Source organism: Nannospalax galili, unplaced genomic scaffold (assembly GCF_000622305.1).
Source record: "Nannospalax galili isolate Female #2095 unplaced genomic scaffold, S.galili_v1.0 scaffold162, whole genome shotgun sequence".
NCBI classification, from domain to species: Eukaryota; Metazoa; Chordata; class Mammalia; order Rodentia; family Spalacidae; genus Nannospalax; species Nannospalax galili.
The window spans coordinates 1081848-1105190 of NW_008350388.1; the positions used below are offsets into that span (position 1 = coordinate 1081848).

At 43.3% G+C, this 23343-nt stretch overlaps 1 protein-coding gene across 11 annotated transcripts in view; it reads right to left on the reverse strand.

Moving 5' to 3' along the window:
* Osbpl1a (oxysterol binding protein like 1A) overlaps window positions 1-23343 on the reverse strand; it is a 262262-nt gene that overhangs the window by 18108 nt on the left and 220811 nt on the right. For 10 of the 11 annotated variants that reach the window (XM_029570707.1, XM_008847622.3, XM_008847624.2 and 7 more), the window contains one exon: window positions 14294-14369. The exons of the other annotated variant lie outside the window; for it this stretch is intronic. In XM_029570707.1, the coding sequence (XP_029426567.1) occupies window positions 14294-14369 (76 nt within the window). The remainder of the gene's footprint in view (window positions 1-14293; window positions 14370-23343) is intronic. 11 annotated transcript variants of the gene reach the window in all.

The following is a 23343-nucleotide window of genomic DNA, read 5'->3' on the forward strand; positions in this document are numbered from 1 at the left end:
ATCTTTCTGTGAGTATCATATTCAGGGGGTAGATCTTTTGAGGTAACAGGCTTTTTCACTAGAGTAAATGTCTTTTCATATATATTACTCTTCTCGTTAGTCATTTTTTTGTGGCTAATGTATACCAATGAACTGGAGTATTTATCTTGGTGCTCCTTGAATTTCATTAAAAAGCCTTCAGATTTCCAGTTTTCTTCTAGGCAGGCATGACCTGCAAATGGTGTCCAAGGCTCTTCCCCTCGTTCCAATCTGAGGATCACATCAGGTTTAGTCATGTCACACCCCACAGAGATGAGATTGCCATAGTTTTCCAGCATCACATCAGTGTACAGAGTCTTCTGAGTAGAGTTTAGGTGCTGCCATTCCTCCTGACTAAAGTCCATGGTCACATCCTTGAATGACACACATCCCTGGAAGGTTGAGGCAGGAGGCTTGCCTGGGCCACAGAAGGAGTTCACAGCCAGCCTGAGCCATGGTTTTGGGATCTGTAAGAGATAACCAGTCTTTCTTTTGGGCTCCTCTTCAGAAAAGGGGAGGTTCCTTTAGAGTTTAGGTGCTGCCATTCCTCCTGACTAAAGTCCATGGTCACATCCTTGAATGACACACATCCCTGGAAGGTTGAGGCAGGAGGCTTGCCTGGGCCACAGAAGGAGTTCACAGCCAGCCTGAGCCATGGTTTTGGGATCTGTAAGAGATAACCAGTCTTTCTTTTGGGCTCCTCTTCAGAAAAGGGGAGGTTCCTTAGCACTAGATAAGGACCCCAAGGGTGCCATTTGCTTGGGTTGCCTTGGATCTTATGCAAGAGGACTGACTGGACAAACAAGATCCATCCTAACAAGTGGGCCACTGCATATCCAGAGGACACACTGAGGCAGCAGCTGGAGAAAGGGCTGTACCCATGAGAAGGGTCCAGAGTCAGCTTCTCTCAGAAGACTTACACTACATTACAGAGCTACCAGTTCTGCTGACCTGGTCTAGCCTTTAACTTTTCAATTCTCTCCCAGCTTCCAATCCATTTCAGCTGGAAACTACTCACCTGCCGCCGCTAAGTAGCGGCCCACGCCTGCTGTCTGGACATGGAGAGACTACTACTTCACAACAGGGGTCCCCAACAAAAATTAAACATAGCCTTCATAAACCTGTTACCAATTGCAGTTTAGAAAGCTCTTTCACTGCCATAAAATTTTGCCGAACAGACAAGCAGCAGTTCAACCTTAATATTAAAGAGAATGTTAGACTTACTGCAGCCTCACCAGGGAGATGGGGAAGGAAAGAAATCTAAAAGGAGAAAGAAAAGGCTCAACTACGCACAGCTCAAGATCTTATTAAACTCACAGATTCACTGTTGGGATAAGTCATGGAAGCTGGAGCTCGAGGCTTGTTTTAATTAAGGCTCCTTCTACTTAAAAATATTTTTTACTCTACATAGTGAGTTCCATGACAGCTGGGGCTACAGGGAGACCCTGTCTCAAAAAGACCAAAAAAAAAAAAAAAAAAAAAATTTTTTTTTTTTTTTTTTTTTTTTTTACTTAAAGCAGTAACTAGAAGAATACATAATAATTCTTTTGGTCTAAAAAAAGTGAAATATGGGGCTAGAGATGGCAGTTTCTAAGAGTACTTGCTGCACAAGCATGAGGGCCCGAGTTCAAACCTCCAGCACCTATGTAAAAGGCCAGACATGGTCATGCACACACCTGTAACCTCAGTGCTGTGGGGAGCAGAAAGAAGGGGATCACTGGGGCTTGCTGGCCTCCAGTCTCAACTCCAGATTCACTGAGAGACCTTGCCTCAGGGGAATAATGTGAAGAATGATAGGACAGGACCTACCAACATCTTCTGGCGTTAAGTCACAGTATCTGCAGCAGCACTTTCCCTCCCCACTGACAGGTATCCTACTAAGCACAGTCTGTGAATCTCTAGTTCAGATTTTCAAGTGCTGGGATTGGCCACACATTCTACTTCCTACTCCCTACCCTGCTTCCTGCCTGGGAATTGGAGAGTCTAGCTACAGGCTTCTGCTGTGAAACCACTCCCATCTTTACCCCAGACAGCTATAGGGGAACACCATTTCTGTTCACATGTGTCCGGATTCCTCTCTAGAGCCTCAACGTGTCTCTGGAGCTGGGGACTGAACTCTTCTCAGAGCCCCTGCCATGCTGTCACCTGTCTATCCCTGGCATTAATAACTCTTCTCATAAACTTCTTATCCCCAGTAATCTATCTCTATCCCTCCCAAACCCACATCCAAGACTTTAAAGGAGCACGCATCCATACACAGATATGTGCATATACTACACACATACACCAAGTAAAACCTGAAATGTCTCTTCCTCTACTTTTCCTATCCCTGTCCCAAAGGTAATGTACCAGCAAAGTTCAGAATAGATGTATATGTATTCACATATATGGTACAGATGGATCTACTACATATGTACAACACAGAGGAGCTTGTAAGAGGGATGGAAAAGAATGAGGCTGATTAGAGAGATTGTTAATAGGTGTCTTTATCTTGGAGAAACACAGATGTTCTTTTGGACAGGAGAATTTTGCTTCTTAGGTCAGGCAGCAGCTCTGTGAATTGCTCCATATACTTTCACTGCTGGGGGCAGTGCACACATGTTAAGGCATACATGGTATTTATCGAGCTCTTTGCAATCACTGGATATGATAATGTTAAGACCATTCCATGTAAGTCTTGGCTTCACCATGTCTTAACTCTGTTAGTTTCTTCATCAACATGACGATGCTAATAGCATTTAACACAAAGCATTGTCACAAGATAGATATTTACAAAAAACTCAGACCACTTCTGGACATATTAGTAATTGTTATACATATTACTAAATTTAAAATGCATACATTCCATGAAGTATTTGATCATGAACTTTCCATAACATAGGCCTATTTGGCTTAAAGTAGATTTCTTTAAGTGGAAAGACTAGGTCAAAGATATGCTCGATTAGCTGGGTGTGGTGGATCCTTTAGTCCCAGCACTTGGGAGGCAGAGGCAGGTGGATCTCTAAGATCCTGGTCTATATAGTGAGTTCTAGGCTGCATATTAAGACCTTGTCTCAAAAAAACAAAAACAAACTGGACATGGAGGTGCGACATCTCTAGTCCCAGTACTCAGGAAGCAAAGGCAGTGTGATAGAGGCCAGCTGGTCTCCACAGTGAGTCCAGGCTAGCTGGGGCTGCAGGAAAACCCTGTTTCCAAAAGACTAAAAAAAAAAAAAAAAGACACGCTCAGTTAAAATGTTTACATCACTATGAAGCAAAATCTCTTCTACAGGGCTTTGTCAGCCCATGCTTCCACTGATGCTGCAGGAGCCAGAACTTGCAGCATCAAGGTACTGAAAGATGGGTACTTCCAACTTGTTCAATCATGTTCACTGTCATTCAACAGGTATTAAACTAAGCACTATGATGTCTCAGGCCCTGGACAGAGCTTCACTGTAGCCATTCCTACCCTGGAGGGCTCGGCTCTCTTCACGTAGCTTCCCTAACAGATGCCCAGCCCCAGTCTTTCTTCCTCAGGCATCCCAGCACTCACCACTTTGTCCTTCAGACTCCTGGGACATGTCAGTCTGTTGCTTGAACCTTAAGAGTGTGATCGTGTTACATGACTTACCTAGTCTTTGAGTACTAATTAGCGTTTATTTATTTATTTATTTATTTTAAATATTTTAGTTAGCATACATAGCATTAAGGTTCAGTATGGCATTTTCGAACAGAATTAGTTTTTGTTGATTTACCTTCCCCCCTTCTATTTATTTATTTTTTATTTTATGTGTATGAGTGTAGTGCCTGCATATGTGTGAGTGCACCTGTGTCGTGCAATGCTGCAAGGTCAGAAGAGGTCTTCGGATTCCCCTGGAACTGGAATTAAGGACGGTTTGTAGCGGCCATGTGGGTGCTGGCAATCGAACCTGGGTCCTCTGCAAGAGCAGTCAGTGCTCTTAACCGCTGAGCCATCTCTCCAGCCCCATGTATTAATTTTTTTTCCAAATTGTCTTACTATTCTGATTTTATTTTCTTGTGTTAAGTTTTTTCTTTTCTGGGAGGGGTGCATTTCAATCAGAGCATCTCATTCTCATCTTTATACCCCCGTCCTCAATGGCACCCTCCCATAGCCCCCACCCCCAACTCGATTTTATAGATTCTGTCATGTGTATTAAGACCTACTGTGTCAAGTTACAGTTCCCAAAACTTCCTCAGTGCAAGTTCATCAACTGAGGTCTAGTCAGCTTATCTAGAGTCCCTTGCTTTAGCAAAATCACCTCTTCCTCACCTAGCAGTAATCAGTTGCCAATATTTCGTCGGCTAAGATTGGAGTCTGGTGTCCATTTCCCCAGCCCCAGTTCTATGCTAGGTTTTTGTCTGCATGAGTTTGCATGGGACTTGTGTATGCTATTACCACATACCACAACTGGTCACACACAATGTCTATGAAGCACCCAAGCCTAAGTGACACAGCTACAATGTAACCTCTACACCTAAAGCTCATGGAACATAGAACAGGGGTAAAGAGGTCACTAATGAATCTCTCAGTCAGTTCTCATTAACGAAGTTCCCTCATGCAACAGAGGACCAGGAACACAAAAAGTCACAAAATAGACAAAGTGTAGAGATCAACAGTCTACTGAATGCTGGTGCTTAGACAGGACTCCTGTATTAAACTTCACCCACCCAGGGCTCAGGAACCATTGTAGAAGAGGAGACGGATAGATTGTAAGAGCCAGGGAGGAAGTGTACGACCATATGGAAATAGACTTCTACAAGCTCTTGGGACCCTGCTCATATCAATCTACAGCAATGTATTTCTCATGCTGAGTATAATAATTCCTGGTGAAAGTAACAGCATCTTGCACCTTGCTAGTCTCTTCCCCACCTCAAGGAGAGGTCACACTGCAGGCACCTGTGTCCCGAGTGCATGTGTGCATTCCCATAGCCTGAGTTCATGATTTCTCAAGCAGCTGGCATAAGGCACTGTGCTTCCCCTGCCTTCTTCACCATACCACTAGCTCCTTGGAGGCAAGGGTCTGTTCAATGATGCTGGACAGGTAACATGGCAATGCAAGTGGGAAAGGACGTTAGTTTGGGAATGTTATTCAGGACTGAAAATAAAAGAGCAAATCAGAGTCTGAAAAGACAAGAAAGAAACTTAAGTACGTGCTACGAAATGAAAGACGCCAATCCGAAAAAACTACAACTGCACAATTCCAAATACGTGCCATTCTGGAAAAGGGAAAACTAGGAAGGCAGTAAGGAACCACTGGTTACTTGCTGTTGAGAGGGTTAGAGGTATGTAAGTGGAGCCCAGGGGGTCATATAGGTAGCAGAAATGATCAGATACTATGGGGGACACACCATGATATGAGAATAAAGCCACCAGGTATGTACCCAAATGTGAACTCTGGGCTGGGGGATAATGGTGCATCCAAGTACATGCATCAACTGTACCAGATGTGTCCCTCTAGTGAGGGATGCTGACCAGGGACAGGCTGTGCAGGTGTGTGGAAATGGGGGAAGGGTCGTTAAGAACTCTATGCACTTTCCATTTTTATGTGAACCTAAAGCTGTGCTGAGTGTGTGCTACTAAGCCAGGAGTGCTGGAGTTTGGATCCCAGTCACCATGTAACAAGCTGAAAGTCCTGCAAATACTCCAGCTCTGAGGGACAACTCCAGCTCACACACAAACAAACCTTTGAAAAAGTTGGACAAAAATGGTTAAGTGGGCTGGAGACAGCTCAACAGTGGAGAGAGTGCTTGCCCAGAAATCATGAGGACTGGAGTTTAGATCTCAGCACCTACAAATCAAGCCAGGTGTCCCAGCAAATGTCCATAACCCAGGCTCCAAGGGGTGGGGTGTGGGGGTGAAAGGAAGACAGGAGGATTTCTAGGGCTTGCTGGGCTTAACTGAGAAAATTAGAGCTCCAGGTTCAGGGCTGAGACCCTGTCTCAAAGGAGGAGGGTACCCAATACCTTCTTCTGGCCTCTGCACATGCTCACAGACTCACACACATGCACATTCACTCACACACACACACTTAAAATAAATTTAAGGTGGTAAACTATATGTATTTCCAATAATTGAAAAACAAAGGGAAAAATGACTTTCAAGATAAAACTCCCCACCACAGGCCCTAGCCCTAACCTTTCTCTTGTGTGGCCATGAGTAAGACTGACTCTCTTCCAAAAGAATAAAGTCACAACATACCTCATAGGGCTGGAAACATTACATGAGTATTATAAAATTCGCATAAAACACTCACAATTGGGCCAGGACACACTAAGTGAACAATAAACGCTGGCTATTACCATCATTACCAGTCATGGATGCAAGATTTCATGTCCTCCACTGCATGGAACCAAGGTGTCAGGGGCCAGGACCACCTGTGCTGGGCCAGCTGAGCTGTAGGGATGCTGCCCAGATAGCAACCTAGCTGATGGGCTAGGAGGTTAAACAGCAGAGAGTGAGGGAAGGGTGTTGGTCAAGTTACCTTGAAGGATCCACACACCAAGGGCACAGGGTGATCCACTCCTAACCCATTGGTACCTAGTGACTGCTGACCCTGGACTGTATCAGATAAGGACTTGCCACTTCAAGTCAACTCTCTTCCTGTATTATAACAGATCTATTGTAAAGGAATTTAAGACTTACTTATTAAAAGAATGAAGAATAGCTTTTCCTTAAGTTTAACTATAATTTTTTTCTTTTTTCTTTAAAAACACACAAGGGTGAGGGGCATGGGGGTGCACACCTTTAATCCAGCACTAAGAGGCAGAGGCAGGCAGATCTCTGTGAGACGGAGGCCAGCCTGGCCTACATAGTGAATCTCAGGCCAGCTGGGACTACAGGGAAACCCTGTCTCAAAAAATGAAACAAGGACAAAAACAAAAACCGATACAGGGACTAAAGACTCTGAGGAAACAGATGTATGTGCTGGGGTGCTGATCTTAGTGTGTGTGCACTGCCCCGGCTGTAGCGGATCAGGTAGAATAAGAGTACCTTCCCTGGGGACTTGATGGTTTTCTCAAGACTCCTGGCTTGGGAACTTCCTTTGTCAACTCTCAAAAGCAGAGTTTTGCGTCCCTTCACGGAAAGTCAAAAGCAGCAGAAAGGAACAGGGGTGACTACTAAGCCACCTGGCTGCCCAGTACTGGATGGCCAGGTTTTACCTGCGATAGGAGCAAAAGATCACGAGTGCTGCCAGAAGTCTCCAAGACACTCCGGAGTTTGTCACCAGTTTAATGCGCATGTTTATGTTTCAATTAACCAAAAACTCCCATAATAATTTTAGCATACCTTTATTTATTACAGTAACTCAGAATATAAATGCTCAAGAAAATAGAAAAGCATGGGGATGGAGAGATGGCTCAGCAGTTAAGTGTAATGCTCTTCCACAGGACCAGACTTTGGTTCATAACACTCATGTCAGGTGGCTCATAACCACCTGTAACTCATAGTTCAAGACATCTGATGCTGTCATCTGGACCCTGAGGACAACTACACTCACACACATATGCCCCCCCCCCAATAAAAAAAAAGGAAATGGGAAGGCAAACATCTGGGCCAAATAACAGAAAATGAGAGGGACAGAAAACTGGAGAAAAAGAAAGTCCTACAAGTCCAGGTGCCATGAAAACAACTTTGATCCCTTAAAGAGAACAACATGATATTTTAAAGCACATCAACTGCCTGGCAAATTGATTTTCTCTACTGTCTGTAATTAATTAAAAATAATCTTGGAATTATCTTAGTTGTCAAAACTTATAGTTTCCGAAGTGGGTAATAAAAACAGTGACCCAAAGTATGCTTTCTCCCCTTCCCTCCCAGTCCTTTTGAAAGTTTAGACATACCGTGGCTCCCACTAATCCAAAAAAGCTGGTTGTTTTATGTATGCAATGTCCTGAGATATTGCATACAACAAGTTAGCGTATTTGTAACAGGAAAATGATACACTTTCTGAAGGTGAAACTTCAGGAAGAAACGTAAGGCATTAGCAGGAATACTTTTATTACTGAGCTGCAGTCAGATGGAAAGATGAAATACTTATGCCAGGCAGCTCTACCTTGCGACCCAGTTAAAAGCAAAGTTTAAATTTATCCATGTAAATTAATAGCAACCAGTGATGTAACTGAGGAAACCTCCAATTGCAGTTGCTCACCAGCTGACAAACTGAGAAGACAAACGGCAGGAAGACCATTTCTTCATCCTAGCACTGAGACAACAAGAAAGCCAGGCCCCGTTTGAGCTCAAAGTGGAAAATGTTTTCTAAACGTAAAGCCTGCCATATCTTAATGTTCAAATGTGTGAATAGTTAAGATGTGGGTTATCAAGAGAAAGTCAACTTGGGTGTCAGGCTGACTCTGTCTACCTTGTTGCTTGGGCAGCCACTCAAGAACTGTGACCTGAGCACTCTGTGGACTTCTGGGATCTTCACTCACAGTCAGGTACTGCTGGCAATCTTGGCTGTTCCTTAGGCGATGTTTTCTGCAAGATGAAGCTGGCCCTGGATCCTTCCTCTATGACATCTTTGCTTCCCATAACTATGAAGGCTACAGCAATGACCAGCCTTACACATTCTCATCTAGAGTCAGTCACTAGTCCCTCACCCTCACCATGAAAGTCAAGATGTCTTTCATGCATCTGATAGCTTATTGAGAAAGAAGTTCTTACCATCTGAATACCTGATTGTGCCCCAGCAGTAATGCTCTGACATCAAAGGCATTCCCTTTGAAAACAGACTGCCTTTTGGTATCTGCAGCAGCTGCCTAGCCTAGGCCATCACAAACCACACCGAAGGGCACATGAGAAAGGCACAGGTGGAAGACTTGCATCCAGACACAAAGTGTGAAGCAGGAAAGTGGCATGTGTTTGAGTGTTAAAGGAACTGTACTGAGGAGATTCAGTACAATCTACAGAACAACAGGAAAGAAAACACGAGAAAAGCAACAAGGAAAAAGAACGAACCTAAAGCAATTACTGCAGGGGGTGTGAGCAGAGGGGGTGTGAGCTAGAGGGGGTGTGAGCAGAGGGGGTGTGAGCTGGAGGGGGTATGAGTACAGGTATCAACACAGGCTGAGCCACTGCTAGGAAGGAACGTAGACAGCTGAGGGAAGCCCTGACTGCAAGCACCAACTCATCTGTCCTCACAGGGTATGTGTTCCAGACAGTCCACCCCCCACAGGCGCTCTCCAGCTCTGGCAAGTCTGGACCACACCTGGGCTGAGACCCTGTACTGCCTGCTCTGCTCACCGCTACTCCTCCCTTCACCCTCCATTACTGTAAAAATTTCTTGTCCAGAAGTGTAAAAGCCTCAAGAGCTCCGTATCAAGGAAGGTCTGGAAGGCCACATCAGGTCAGCCTCTTTCACTCAAGGTACTGCTGCTGATCCATGCTGGGCTTCATGCCCTGCCCCACCCTCCTTCAGCTAAGGAATGTGTGTCACACCAGAAAGTGTCTTCTGGCCAGTTGTCCTTGAAGATATTTTGATTTCAGATCATTGTACTTTAAGATGGTGGAGATGCCAAACACTGTTCAACTACCTTACTTCTTCTGTCTCAAGTCAGTATTTATGACATACCAGGCTTGGCACAGTTTCCAATTTTCTCTAGCTCTGTATCTGCCAAGATTAGATTCAGAATAGGGGACTGCTGTCACACTGCCATATACTAATATGGTCATCTCAGTCTAAAAACAGCATCATATCCCTCCTAACAGTCACTCTGAGCTGGATGTGCATCTGGACCTGAGGTCTGGACCTCTGTTTTGTGGTAGTCCATCTACATCATACGAGTGCAGAAAATACTCAGTGTTGAGGGATGAGGTTTGTTAAAGTGCCTCTATTGGAGGCTTGGTCAGTGGCACATGGTTCCAATTGCCCAGAAGTGTCTGGAACATAAAAGTCTGGCTTCACTGACAGAGTCAAAGCCTGATGGCAGCATGGATGGGTTATGGGGCCAGCTGGAGGAAGCAGGGAGTGGGGCTGTCCTTTGAGGGGCATCTTGGATCCTTGCTATCCTTTCTGGCTGCCATGAGTAAGCACCTCCTCTGCCCACCCCCTCCGACCATGGTGACATTCTGCCTCATCTCATGGGTCTAGGCAGTCTTTTTCAAACCTCTGAAACTGAAAGCTAAAACAAATCACTGCTTAAGCTGTTCAAACCAGGCATCTCATCTCAGAGGCAGGGAAGTAATGCCTATTTTCAGAGCCCATGGCAACACAAAAGCATTTTATCAAAAAATTTTATATTGGCAAAATATGCTTTAGGGAAAACAAAAAGTCAAGTTTTTTGAATCCCTTCTGAAGTATAGACACCAACAGGTCGAAGGACAGAGAGAGGTGCAGATGTGGGAGCCCAGGACAGCTGCTCTGTGACATTTCCCAGACACCAGGAGGCTGCCAAGAATGGGAACACATACTCCATAGGCTACGGTTTTCCAAAGTTTTGTTTGTAATAACAATAAAGCAAGTCCTAACTGATTTGTCAGCTTATATATTATAACAAATTACTTTTGATAATACAGTCTGATTTTTGGTATGTAGCTGGGAAGGGCCAAAGAACTGAATGACAATACTAGATATTTAAAATCCCACAGACTCCTACTCCCATCTGTCCATTAATGTGCAAAGGGTTTTCAATCTTCACATCTATTAAAATAATATAACAGTTCCTGAAAATTCAGTCTCATTCTTGCAGGAGGTAATGGCTATCTCAGATGTATAAATCTAACAGGAACAAGGCTGTTTTATAGATACACAAATAATATTTTACATTTTATGTTAGTATTTCATAAATATAATAATGCCTGTAATTGTACTGCCCATATACTAATATTTAGAAAAACAATGACACAAACTTTTAGCATTAAAACCTATTGCTGTATCACTTTATGAATACTCATTATATATATTGTGACTATTGTGACAGTGAAATATAGGATAATCAATAAAATTCCTTCAGAGATAAAAGTTAGTTCAATGTAATTTTTTTTTTTTTTGGTCTTTTTGAGTCTTTTTGGGTCTCCCTGTAGTCCCAGCTGACCTAACTCATGATGTAGACCAGGCTGGCCTTGAACTCACAGGGATCTGTCTGCCTCTGCCTCCCAAGTGCTGGGATTAAAGGTGTGTGCCATCACGTCCAGCTAGTTCAATGTAATTTAACTTCAGTGGGAAATAAGGAATAGAAGTACAAAGTAAAAAAGGAAAATGGAACTACACTTTTTTTTAAGTATTCAAAAAAAAAAAAAAAGCAGTTTGCTTGCTGACAGCAAGCAAATCTCTGTGGTACATGGATTCCACTGGTACCTTCCAGAGTACCAGAGAGAGCACTTTCATTTTTAGAAGCTAGCATTCATCATAGACCAGACTTTTGTCATTTCTTACAGGAAGTCAGCATCAAGATCCCGTTATTGCAAGATATGTGAACATGCACAGGGTTGACATGGGCAGATCCCTGAGCATGACAGTTCCGACTCTCCTGGGCCCTGGTGCTGGTTTGCATAAACTATAAGCAGGAACTCTTACAGCTGAACCCACAGATGGGCCTGCTGACAAAGCCTCTGAAACCAGAGAGAACAGAAGGGGGTTGTAGGCTTAGTCCATTGGCAAAGGACAATGGAACAAAGGCTCCAAGGGAACCAGAGCTGTATCAGTGCTGAGAAGCTGAGCACTTGTTAATGAAAGCTTTAATAACGAAGAGATTTAGATCAAATTCTAGTTACATAAAGTGTTTATTTCATGGAGTATAATCCAACATTTGGTAACATAACCCTGTCCAAAACAGAATGGGAGAGGAAAGGAAGGGTAGCATGGATATGAAAAATGAGAGATTCTGTATGCCTTTTGGAAACAAAGCAAAATATGATGCACTGAGGCGTGGGGAGGGGAGATAGTGAGCCATGTTGTAGAGAGAGGTCCAGTCACTGAGGTATAGAGTGATGAGTGCCTGAAGAAATGGGGACTTTCTTTCCTGATTACAAAATTAGACCCTGGCTGTCCCTAGCACATAAGCATCTCCTTTGAGTTTTAAAAGTCATTTTTTCAATGACACCATACATGCCATCAACTAGGAGAGAACCTCAACTTGGTGCTGAATAGTGAGGCCTGGGGACAGCTAGCACACTGTCACTCTGACCTGCTGTGCCCCTCAAGCCAACTGGGTCAGTGTGATCAGGATGGACGGAACTAAAAGTCACATTTCCTCTGCCACTTTTAAAACTTAGCCAGGCATGGTAGCAAATGCCTGTAATCACAACACTTGGGAGGCTGAGGCAGGAGCACAGAGTTCAAAGTCAGTCAAGGCTACATTCTGAGAGATCGACCGACTGACCAACCAACCAACCATCTTTTTATCAAATTAAGACATGGCAAAGACATAGCTAAGGGAAAACTGTGAGGGCTGAAGGTGCGCACACGGCTTCTGAAACTCCTACTGACACCAACTGTACCAGAATTATGAACAAGAAATGAGGAGGGGTGAAAGATGTATGTATTAGAGGAGCTGCTACAAAAAATTACTACTTTTACTGTGGCCAAACACATTCCTCTGCCAAGATACCTTATTTTCAAGTCTCTCTTGTCCAGCACTTACACTTTTTGATTATTTCTGCTGCCTAAGAAAGACAATACTTTTACAGAGAGCACCCAAAGAGCAATATTTTCAAATGCTGGAGGACTTCATTTCAACTCACATTAGTAAATCTTCTAGAACACTGGTTTCATAAACTTTAGTAGAGTCATCTCCAAAGATAATACTTCCTGTGTAGCTCTCCACACTGGTAATCAGTATGATCTACATACAAAACATACCATGGAGCCTTCAACACACACAGCTGGTTTTATGTGCTTTATTTTATTTATGATTTGGCATAAGTATTTATTTGCAAATAGCTCTGTACCTAAAAATAAAATCCTGACCATGTTCTGGAGAAATAAAACGTCTTTCAAGCAATGGCAAGCACGATCCAATATACCAATTATTTCTAACTTTTAAAAGCACAGGTAGTCCCAATTTACGCAGGAGCTTGCCAAAGGCATAAATATTATTGGCCACCTCCACAAACAAATTTAAGGCACAATAACACCACCTGACACCTGGTGAGACAGGAGATGGCAGGAGGTGGGTTCAGACAAGGGACACTCAGAAAACAGCATTTCCCACAATGCCCAGAAAAAACAAGCCATACCTGACACGTTCATACAAACGCCTTTGCCCACAGTCTTTTTTTCAAAAAAATTATTTTATTTATTATTTATTTTATGTGTATGAGTGTATTGCCTGCATGTAGGTAAGTGCACCCGACCCACACAGTCTTAAAGCAGATGTAATACACATCCTACACAGACTTAGCACAGTGTTGTTCAAACCATGGGATTTGGTGCATCAGCAAATTATGAAATCAATTTAATATACTGGATCAGTATTGTTTTAACATAAAACCAAGGTAATGATAGCATTCTCTTGTGAAACTGCTTTTAATTTTAGATACAGATACACATATGACTGCATGTCAGAACACAAACATAAGCATGTTTATTAAGGGTCTGAAATATATTGACTCTGCAGAAAACAATTTTTGTTTTGAATTTTCAGTTCTAAATAGACTATTAAAGTCAGTAATAAGTGACTTATAATTAGATCTAGGTCTAATGAGAGACTGCAACATTATCATCTTATTTAGGTATATATTTGTCAGATACATTTGCTTTGTCTTGAATCCTAATATGACTGAAAAAGACACAGAGCCCACTTTAACTCTAGGCTGTGGTTATCGTTGATAAAGACTATTTATTGAGCCCTATGCTAAACCAGGAGATATCTAGCTATTTTATTGAATTGCTTCCATTCATCTCTAAATTACAAGCTATTGGGACTACAGAGATGGTCCAACAGTTAAGAGCACTGGCAACACACACGTGGCAGCTAACAACCATCAGTAACTCCAGTTCCAAGGGAACCTGATGCCCTCTTCTGATCTCCAAGGGCATTGAACGACATGGGTGTACTTACATACATGCAGGCAAAACACTCATACATATAAAAATAATTTTAAAAAATCACAAGTTATTGTCCTGATTTTATACAGGAAAGCAACATGCTCAGGGAGACCCTAGCTCAAAAACAAAACAAAACAAAACAAAACACTCTTGAGATTTTTGACTCTCATGGGTATTCTGACCACTGCTATGCCTAGCTTCCATGCAAACTTTTAAGGATTCCCCTTCCAAGAATATGCAATTAAACATGTAGCTCCTTGGTACTGGGAAAAGATGGCCAGCTGACTTACCATTCCAATACATTTTCTGAGGATGCTCCAGATACTGAAGTCATTTCTAGAAAACATGGGAGAAGGCAAGCTCGTTCTGAAAAGAGAAGAGAAGAGCAGTTCATCTTAATTCTCTTGACACTGAAAAGGAGAGCATTCTGTCACTGATCTGTGATGGTAGGCACATATGTACAGAGACACTGCAAAGATGTGCAGTATGAGAAGGAGGGCAGAGCTGTACCTGTTCACTGCTGTTCTGACCTCTGAAGTTTCAGGGCAAATACATAGGTCATTTGTCTTCAGCACCCTGATTATCACAATTCCTCTTATCTTTCTTGGTCCTCGGGGGTCCAGCTGGATCCCTCCCCTTCTAGAGAACCTCCATGTGTTCTTTCACATGCTGGTACATCTGACCCTGTTGTCTGATGCAACACCTATTGGCCGCCCTGTGATCTAACAAACTATCACGCTTTAGCTAAGTGCTGGAGACAAAATGCCACCATCAAGTTTATAGCTTTTTAGGAAATTAAATAGGAAAATTCAAATAAATTACCAAAGCCAAGGTAAAACAAGGGCCCCACATTATACATTCAAACTTCCCCAGAATACTGACACGGGAAGAAATGCAGCCACTCCATATATACTGGAAGAATCTTTTTGGGGGGTGGGGGGTGAGTGGGTTTTTGAGACAGGGTTTACCTAAAACATGAATGGGCCTAGAACTCACTATGGAGATCAGGTTGGCCTTGATCTCACAGAGATCTTGCCTGTCTCTGCCTCCCGAGTGCTGGGATTAAAGATATATGTCACCATGCCCAGCCTGTATATTGGAAGACTCTTTACAGATGTTAGCCTCAAAAGAAGGAACATCTTCAAAGCCTCTGCAGAGCTCTAGAAACAACCAGAGGGACAGTACTGTCAATGGAAGAGGGTCTGTGGCTTGCAGCCCAGGTGTACTGATGCCAGGCCTTGTGGGCTCTGGGGGCCAAGCCTTTTCCAGTTAGAACAGCAGCCACACTGGAGGGGAGGGCGAGGAGTGCCCAGCACCACTTTTAAAATACAGTGGTGATCACAGCTCATTCTTTTCACAGGTAGTTGTGGTTACAAGGGATGCCAGTTTTCTACTGAAATACACTCATGTCAAATTACTGGTGCATGTCTATAATCCCAGCATCAGGGAGGCAGAGGCACGAGAATTACGAATAATGAGATTCTGTCTCAAAGAACAAAACCAAAAAATTACCAAACAACCAATAAGAATCAAAATACTCAACATATCTTATTCTTAAGAACTCCTATGTTAAAACTAACTTGAATTATAAAAGGTAATGAAATTTTCAGTTTTAAAGTAAATGCTATTTAAAAGCCGACATAGTGACATGGTTCCTCCTTGCAGGTAACACACACTGCTCATTTGGCAGATTTGTCAGCTAGCCAATCTGCTGGAGCAGTGGCCACAGATGGTATTTAAGCCACATTCCCCACTCAATGGGATGACCAATCTCTGTGACAGGAATAACAGAGCCCAGAGACATAGAGAGCCCCTGACACTGTCTGCCGTGTGTGTATAATAGGGCCAGCCATGTACACAGCTCCAGTTTTCCCTGTTTATTAGACAATCTGAAGTGTAACATAGCTTGGAAACTGTGATCCTGATCATAGAGGCTGAATAAATACAGCCAACGCTTACATTAAATACAAAGCTATGTCCTACTCTTCTGACAGCAGGTGAGAGCAGAGGCAAGAAAAACCAACAAATGTCTTGGAGGCATCCGTCTTTGAGTCTTGCTGTGTAGCCCAGGCTGACTTTGAACACTGTGGCTCCACATTCTCCATCTTCCTGCTTCTGCCTCTCAAGGGCTGGGATTACAAGTGTGCACTAGCACACTGATTCCTGGGGGCATGTCTTGAAGACAGAAGATAAGGGACTTCAGGTTTGGTAATTACTAACGGTTTAGAATTATCAGAGGCTTCCTACCTGGAAATGTCCTCTACTATTCCTATATACACAATTTTGTGTTTTTTTTAAAATATAAATGTGATTGTTACTCATTTATGAGGAAGCCAAATTATCTGCAACATTAATTTTCTATTCCAAATATAAGCAAAAGTAGAGATGAAAGGAAGTTTGAATGGTAAACAACTGTCATAAACACTGCTGTTTCCTTGTGGGAAACAGAGTCAGGCACAAACCTTGCTCAGCCCGCACTGCAATGAACACATGAGAAACTGCAAAGAAACACTGGCCTACAGGAATGTAAGCTATGCAGGAGTCATGGCTTAGCAATGACCTCAGAGTTGCTGACCATGATCTAAGGCTGATGAGGCTGTCAAAAGCACTGGTGCAATGGCAGACTGCACATGGAGGCGTGCAACCAGGCCAGCCCCAAGGGCCACTCAGACTGGACCCAGATCTGGTGCCATTTTCCAACAGAACTCTTAACACTGCTATGTAGGAGAACTTATCAGAGGTTAGGAAAAGTGTCTGGAAGACATTTATTATAATCAATGGTGAAGAAAATGTACACTCTGGAAGAGAAAAAGTTGGAGGCCAGAGGACAGTCAGCAGGGCTAGAGAAAGGTACTTGGAGTGACGGTATAACCACCCTTCATGCACCTGTCTCTTTCACCTTTGACAGCACTGATCACATGACACCAATCTAGTGTCTTGTTTACTTGTGACTTTGTTATTCAATCAGCAAGCAAATCCCTAGGTAGTTAGGTTTTATCAACTGCTACAATGGCTACCTAGTACAGTGTCTATCACAGGGTAGAAGTGTTTGAATCAACTTTGGAATTTTACAGTCTATAAGCAGGCAGACATTATCTCTTTCATAAAGGCTTTTGTTTACTGCATACTACCCAAGACAGTAGGACTATTACTTCTGGTGCCAGAGGATGTTAGGATGGTTGACCTAACAGCTTATCTTCCAAGAGAGTCCAACAAGGGTCTTAAAAGGGATTCCTTTCACCTCAGAAGGGTTTCTGGCAGACACTGCATCAGGGACAGCATGAAAAGGCACTTCTGCATGGGGTGGGAGGCTGATCTGCCACAGGCAGGCCAGGGATGCAACGCTGCTGAATGGCCTACAGGGAACAAGACTGATCCCATCACGAAGAGTTATCTGCCCAATGTCAATGGTCAAGGGGTGAGAGGCCATCCTCCTGGAGGAACACAAAGAGCATCAAGCAAGATTTCAAATCATACATGAAGAAAGTAGCCAGGATAAACAAGTAAAAATGAAAAATGAAGTAATTTTGTTAATAATTGTGGAGTGAATGTGAAACATTCCTATAATTTCATGTGTGGAACACTTAGCTCCCAGCTAGTGGCATTAGCTTAGGCAGCTCTGGAAACTAAGGAGGCAGAGCCTAGCTGGAGGAAGCAGGTCAATGGAGCATGCTTTTGAAGGTTACACCTGGTCCCCATCCATCCTCCCTACTCTGTGGCTCCTAGCACAAAGCCAGAGAGTCAAGGACCATGGACCAAAACCTCTGAAAATGCAAATAAACCTTCCCTCAAGTTTTGCTTTTCTAAACACTTATTTATTCTTTAAGAATTTCATACATATGGGGGCTGAAGAGATGGCTCAGCAATTAAGAGCACTGGCTGCTCTTGCAGAGGACCTGGGTTTGATTCCCAGCACCCACACTGTAGCTAACAACCATCTGTAACTTTAGTTCCAAGGGATCCAATGCCCTCTTCTGACCTCCACATGCACTGCAAGACACAGGTGCATTTACACACAGGTAGGCAAGATAGTCATACATATAAAAGTAATAAAAAAAGAATTTCATACATATAGTGTATTTTGATCATATCCACCCCAACATCTCCCTCCAACTTCTCCAATACCCACCCATGTCCCTTTCCTAATTTCATGCCCTCTTCTTCTTTCTTTAAATAGCTCACTGAATACACAATTAGTATATCCAAATGCCCAGGTGTAAAGCCATCCAGCGAACAGGGTCAGTCTACCAGGAGTCACACCCCTGAGGAAAACTAACTTCTCATGCCCTCTAGCCATCAATGGCCAATAGCTCTTTAGTTGGTGGGGGGACCTCGGAGCCCCTCCCAACCCATGCTGGAATGCTAACTGGCTTGACCTTGTGAAAGTCTAGACAGGAATTCTGTGATTATGGAGAAAAAGCTAACAGAGATATACAGTTAGCCCAACATATCGAAAAAGTTAGCACTGTAACATGTATCAACTCCAAAATTCTCACACTGTCTTTAAAATCCAGTGTATTTTACACTTAGACCACATCTCAGCTTAGCTATTAGCTCAAAGTGAAATACAGTTGTAATGAAAAAAAAAGTGTGCTACAGGAGACACATCTGATACTATATTTAAAAATGTTTTATGGTACAAATTCCATTTCTCAGCCACATTCCAAGTGCTCAGATGCCATGTGGACAGACTGGAACCCCGCGATTACTTCTGAAAACAAAAGGACTGTATTGTCTGAAGATTCTGCAGGAAGAACAACAAACTGCTCCATGACAGGAGTCCAAAGTCAATGAGACAAACAGACAGCTCCCAGCCTGGCCATGGAGAAAATGCTAAATCCTCTGCAGTGCAGTGTCAATGCAGCAAAGGGAAGACAGACATGGGTAGGTTCAATTTGCATTGAGGAGACATGTTTCTGTGTCCTAAATTTTCTACCAGGAGAAACGCAGAAAGAGCAGTGACTGCTGCGGTGCAACGCACACCAGCAGCTCGGAACAGGACACAGCCAGCACTCTGCAGAGGGTACAGATCAGCGATTCTTTGCCTGGAGTTATCTGAGGGTCATTATCCTGTAGTCTATGATTCCTTTTCTTCTTCAGAGAAAAACACCCTGTACCAGGAACTGACAGTGCTAGGCCTGGTTCTGTTTGGGACCACACAGATAACATGAGGACTGCCCACACAACATAGTAGCTAGAGTTTGAATGAGAAGTTTCCTCAGTTTGTTTATCTTTGTGATGGAAATGGCCCCATTTTTCCTTCCACAATTATTCCCCTGATACACAATTGTAGACAGAGTCCAAACGGAACCAAATGGATTTATGAAGGCCGACTAAAGAATGCTGGCTTCAAAATTTCCTTATAGGGTTAAAATTTGGGCAGGGTCTGGTGATCACCCCCACCTCCTGCTCCAGGCTTAAGTCACACTCAGAGAGCCTATGGATAGAACTTCACAAATTCACCAACACTGCCACCAAAATCCACCTCATCGTCTGAGACATCCCCACCATATTCCTGTTCCACTCCATGGCTCAGCAGGTTAACACACACCACCACTTGCTCACAGAGACCCCGGGCAAATCAGAACATGCTAAAACAGGAGGCAAACTAAGCATTAGGTGTCACCTGCTTAAGTGTACCCCTAATTCTCAGTAGGCACCTGTGGACACGTCTGTGTCTGGAGTATAGGCATGGAAAGACTGAAATGTCAGCACACTTGGGTCGTTTCCATGGAGTGTATGAACGCACGCCTTGGAGCCACAGGGCCCTCTCTACTGCCTCACTGCAGATCCTAGGCCTATCTCCCAAGTCAAAGCCCTAGCCCTATCCAATTCATCTTATTCAGTGACTAGATATATACTAAGAAGATAATACCCAGCATATTTACAGCCTCTTGGAAATCAAGGTTCAATTTCTAATTGAATCAGTGTTAATGACTTTTTCTAAATTGCTATTTATATAAAGTACAAACTTACTAGAATAGAAACATTCACAGCCATCAGTGGAATCTACCCACTACATCATTGCTTCCTCTGGTAAGAACCCTTTACATATGACATATACTTTGCTCTTCACCTATCTTTCTAACATTGATCTTGTTATTCTATTTTAGAGTACGATTCTCAAACTAAACCTATCAGTCCAAAAGACTATACATACTATCATCACAATATATATGTAAAACAATCATCTAGCCTTTAGCACTGACCGAAAAAAAAAAAAAAAAAAAAAAAAAAAAAAAAAAAAAAAAAATTTTTAAAAAGATAAAAACATTCTTCTGTTGGGGGGGGCGCTAAAAAACTTAAATCACAAAATTTGGTAATCTCGTTCTTATCCTTTCAGGAATTAGAGTTGTATATTCAACCCAACACATATACAATAAAAACAATCAAGAACATAGCAAGGGGCTTCCCAGTCTGCCCATACCCATACCTTGCGAGATCAGACTCTGAGAGCAGGCACTGCACGCTAGACCCAGCAGCTGTCCCTGCCTGCCCTGTGGACCTATCCCGAGGTCAGGAATCAGACCCAACAGCCATCAGGGCCTTCCCAGACTTGTTGCATCAAGCTGAGCTAGGATAGTTTGTCACCACACCCACCAATTAGCACTGAAAGTCTCCACAACTGTGCTACATGCAGCACCTAGACCAGTCAAGACCAGTCCAATAGAGCAAACATAAAGCACCAGTCTGAATGCACTCTCACCACAGCTGTGAAAGAAACTCGTTCCAACAACTAGGAACCCACTTGCAGACCTACTTTGCGAGATCAAGGCAGAGCCAGAACCAGAGCCTGATACAGATCCAGAGATGGGGCCAGGGCTGGAACAAAAGCCAGATACTGGACCATAACAACACTCAGAAACAGAGATGACAGGGGAGAGAACACCCATGGCAGAGGAAATCCCAGGGTCAAGACGGAGTCTAGGAACTAGGAAAGAACACTAGCAGCATCAGATGGAACCCACAATCAGGGGTCTACCCCTGGGTAGTGTCTAGTGATGCTGTTGGTATTTACTCTTAGGGGAAAACTGGTCATTGATATTCATACCCTTAACACCTGCCTAACAGAGGAAAATGTCATCTCAAACATTACAATCTAGTCTACCTCTAGAACACTGTAAACACTCACAATGAAAGAAGAACGTTAACCTTAAGTAAGCAAACAAAACCTAATGATTTGGCTACTGATAAGCAAGACTCAACTCAAAGACCCAAGTAACATGGAAAACCAAGACAATTGGTCTCCTCCAAAAACTATCAATCCCAGAGTAATGACCCCAAAGTAGAATGACCTAGATGAAATCCCAGACAAAGAATTCAAAAGGATGATTATAAATATGTTCAAAGAAATGAATAAGGAGGCTGGAGAGATGGCTCAGCAGTTAAGAGCACCAACTGCTCTTACAGAGGACCTGGGTTTGAGTCCCAGCACCCACATGGCAGCTAACAACCATCTGTAGCTCCAGTTTCAGGGCATCCAATACTCCCTTCTGACCTCTGCAGGCACTGCACAACATGGGTGCACCTACCTACATGCAGGAAATATACTCATACACATAAAATAAAAATAGTAATATAAAAAGAAATGAACGAGAACAAAAACAGCTAAATTAAACAAGGGAGTCAAAGGCAACCTGAGATGAGTGGCTGCCAGAGTTCCTGCCTTGATTGTAACCTGGAATTTAAGCCACAAAAAATGCTTTCCTCCCCATATTGCTTTTGATCAGGGTGTTTTATCACAGCTACAGACATGAACAGAACACTCACCCTGCACAAAAAAAATCAACATCAAATGGATCATGGACCTCAACCTCAGACCTGAAATTCTGAAACTGCTAGAGGAAAAAAATATGAAAAACCGTTCCAAGATACAGGCATACGTAAAAGAACTTCCTGAAAAGGATTCTAGTCACTAAGGAAATAAGGCCAACAAATGACAAACGGGACCTTATGAAATTAAAAAGCTTCTGTAGAACAAAGGAAACTGCTAAATGAATGGACAGCCTACAGAATGGGAAAAAATCTTTACCAGCTATGCATCAGACAGTGGATTAAGATCTAGAATATACAAAGAACTCAACGAATAAAAATAGGGGTTGGAGAGATGTTTCAGTGGTTACAAGAGGAAAAGCTGCATTTTCAGAGGGCCCAGGTTTGGTTCCCACACGCACCTACATGATGGCTAACAACCATCCGTAACCCAACTTACGAAATCCAGCGCCGCCTTCTGATCTCCATGGCCACCTCATGACATGGGTGCACTTACATATATGCAAGCAAAAAATACATACAACTCTCTCCAACCCACAGGCCTCTCTCCAGGGTAAGCCCATTGAGCCCTCCGCGCCTTGACTCCCCCAGCCTCGTTCACCCTCCCATCTCCCCGACCAATCTCTCCTCTTAGTTTGGGTCCTGTCCCATTCCTTGTCTTGGGGCCCCAGACACCTTGGGAACCACTACTGCTTCCTGATCCCTTTCATCCAGACTAACTCAGTGCCTTCTCTGGTCCCCAGGAGCACTGCTTCTGAGCATGGACCTGCCTCACCTCCCTCTGCCTCCCTGGGCCTGGACCACCTGGCCAGCCTCTTTCCAGACACTGGGGATGACCTTTCCTCTTCCTGATGCTTTGCATCAAGACCAACACAGCTCCTCAGTGCAGTCCCCAGGAGTCCTTGGGGCTGCTTCCCGCCTCCATCTGCCTTTGCATCTCTGGGTGGCATGGCCACCAGCTGCCCTGGACCAGCATCTTTCCTGGGCCAGGCTCCCAGGCCAGTCCAAGCCCAAATTCCTGAGGCTAAACTCTTTCCTGGAGGGATTCAGACCTTAGGAGAAATCCTGTGAGCATCTGATCCTCATCTGATTTGGCCTCTGTGGGAACTGCTGAAGACAAAAGCAATCTGGCCACTCCAATATAAAATCAAAACAGAGAACCGGAAGCTTAGATGAACCAGCTTTTCATGCCCAAAAAGAAAACCACAAAGACACAAAGTTCATGAAAAGAAGCAGACCTAAACTTGAAGGCTTGAGTCTCACACAAGAATCAGAAACTACAAAAGAAATCCACATGTCAAAATCACAGTGAAAAAATAACATGAAAAATAATAAAACCAAAATAACATATCCCCAAGAAATACCAACAGTCCTCTAGAGGAGTAAATGAGAACTCCCTAGAGATAATGCAGGACATGGAACTCAAAAGAACAATTTAAACATGATAAAAGTATTCAGTGAATTTAAAGAACACACAAAGAAATCAAAGAACTGAAAGAAGATAGGGAAAAACTTCTGAATGAATTCAGAAAAGAGTTAGAAATATTGCAGAATGCTCAGGCTGAAA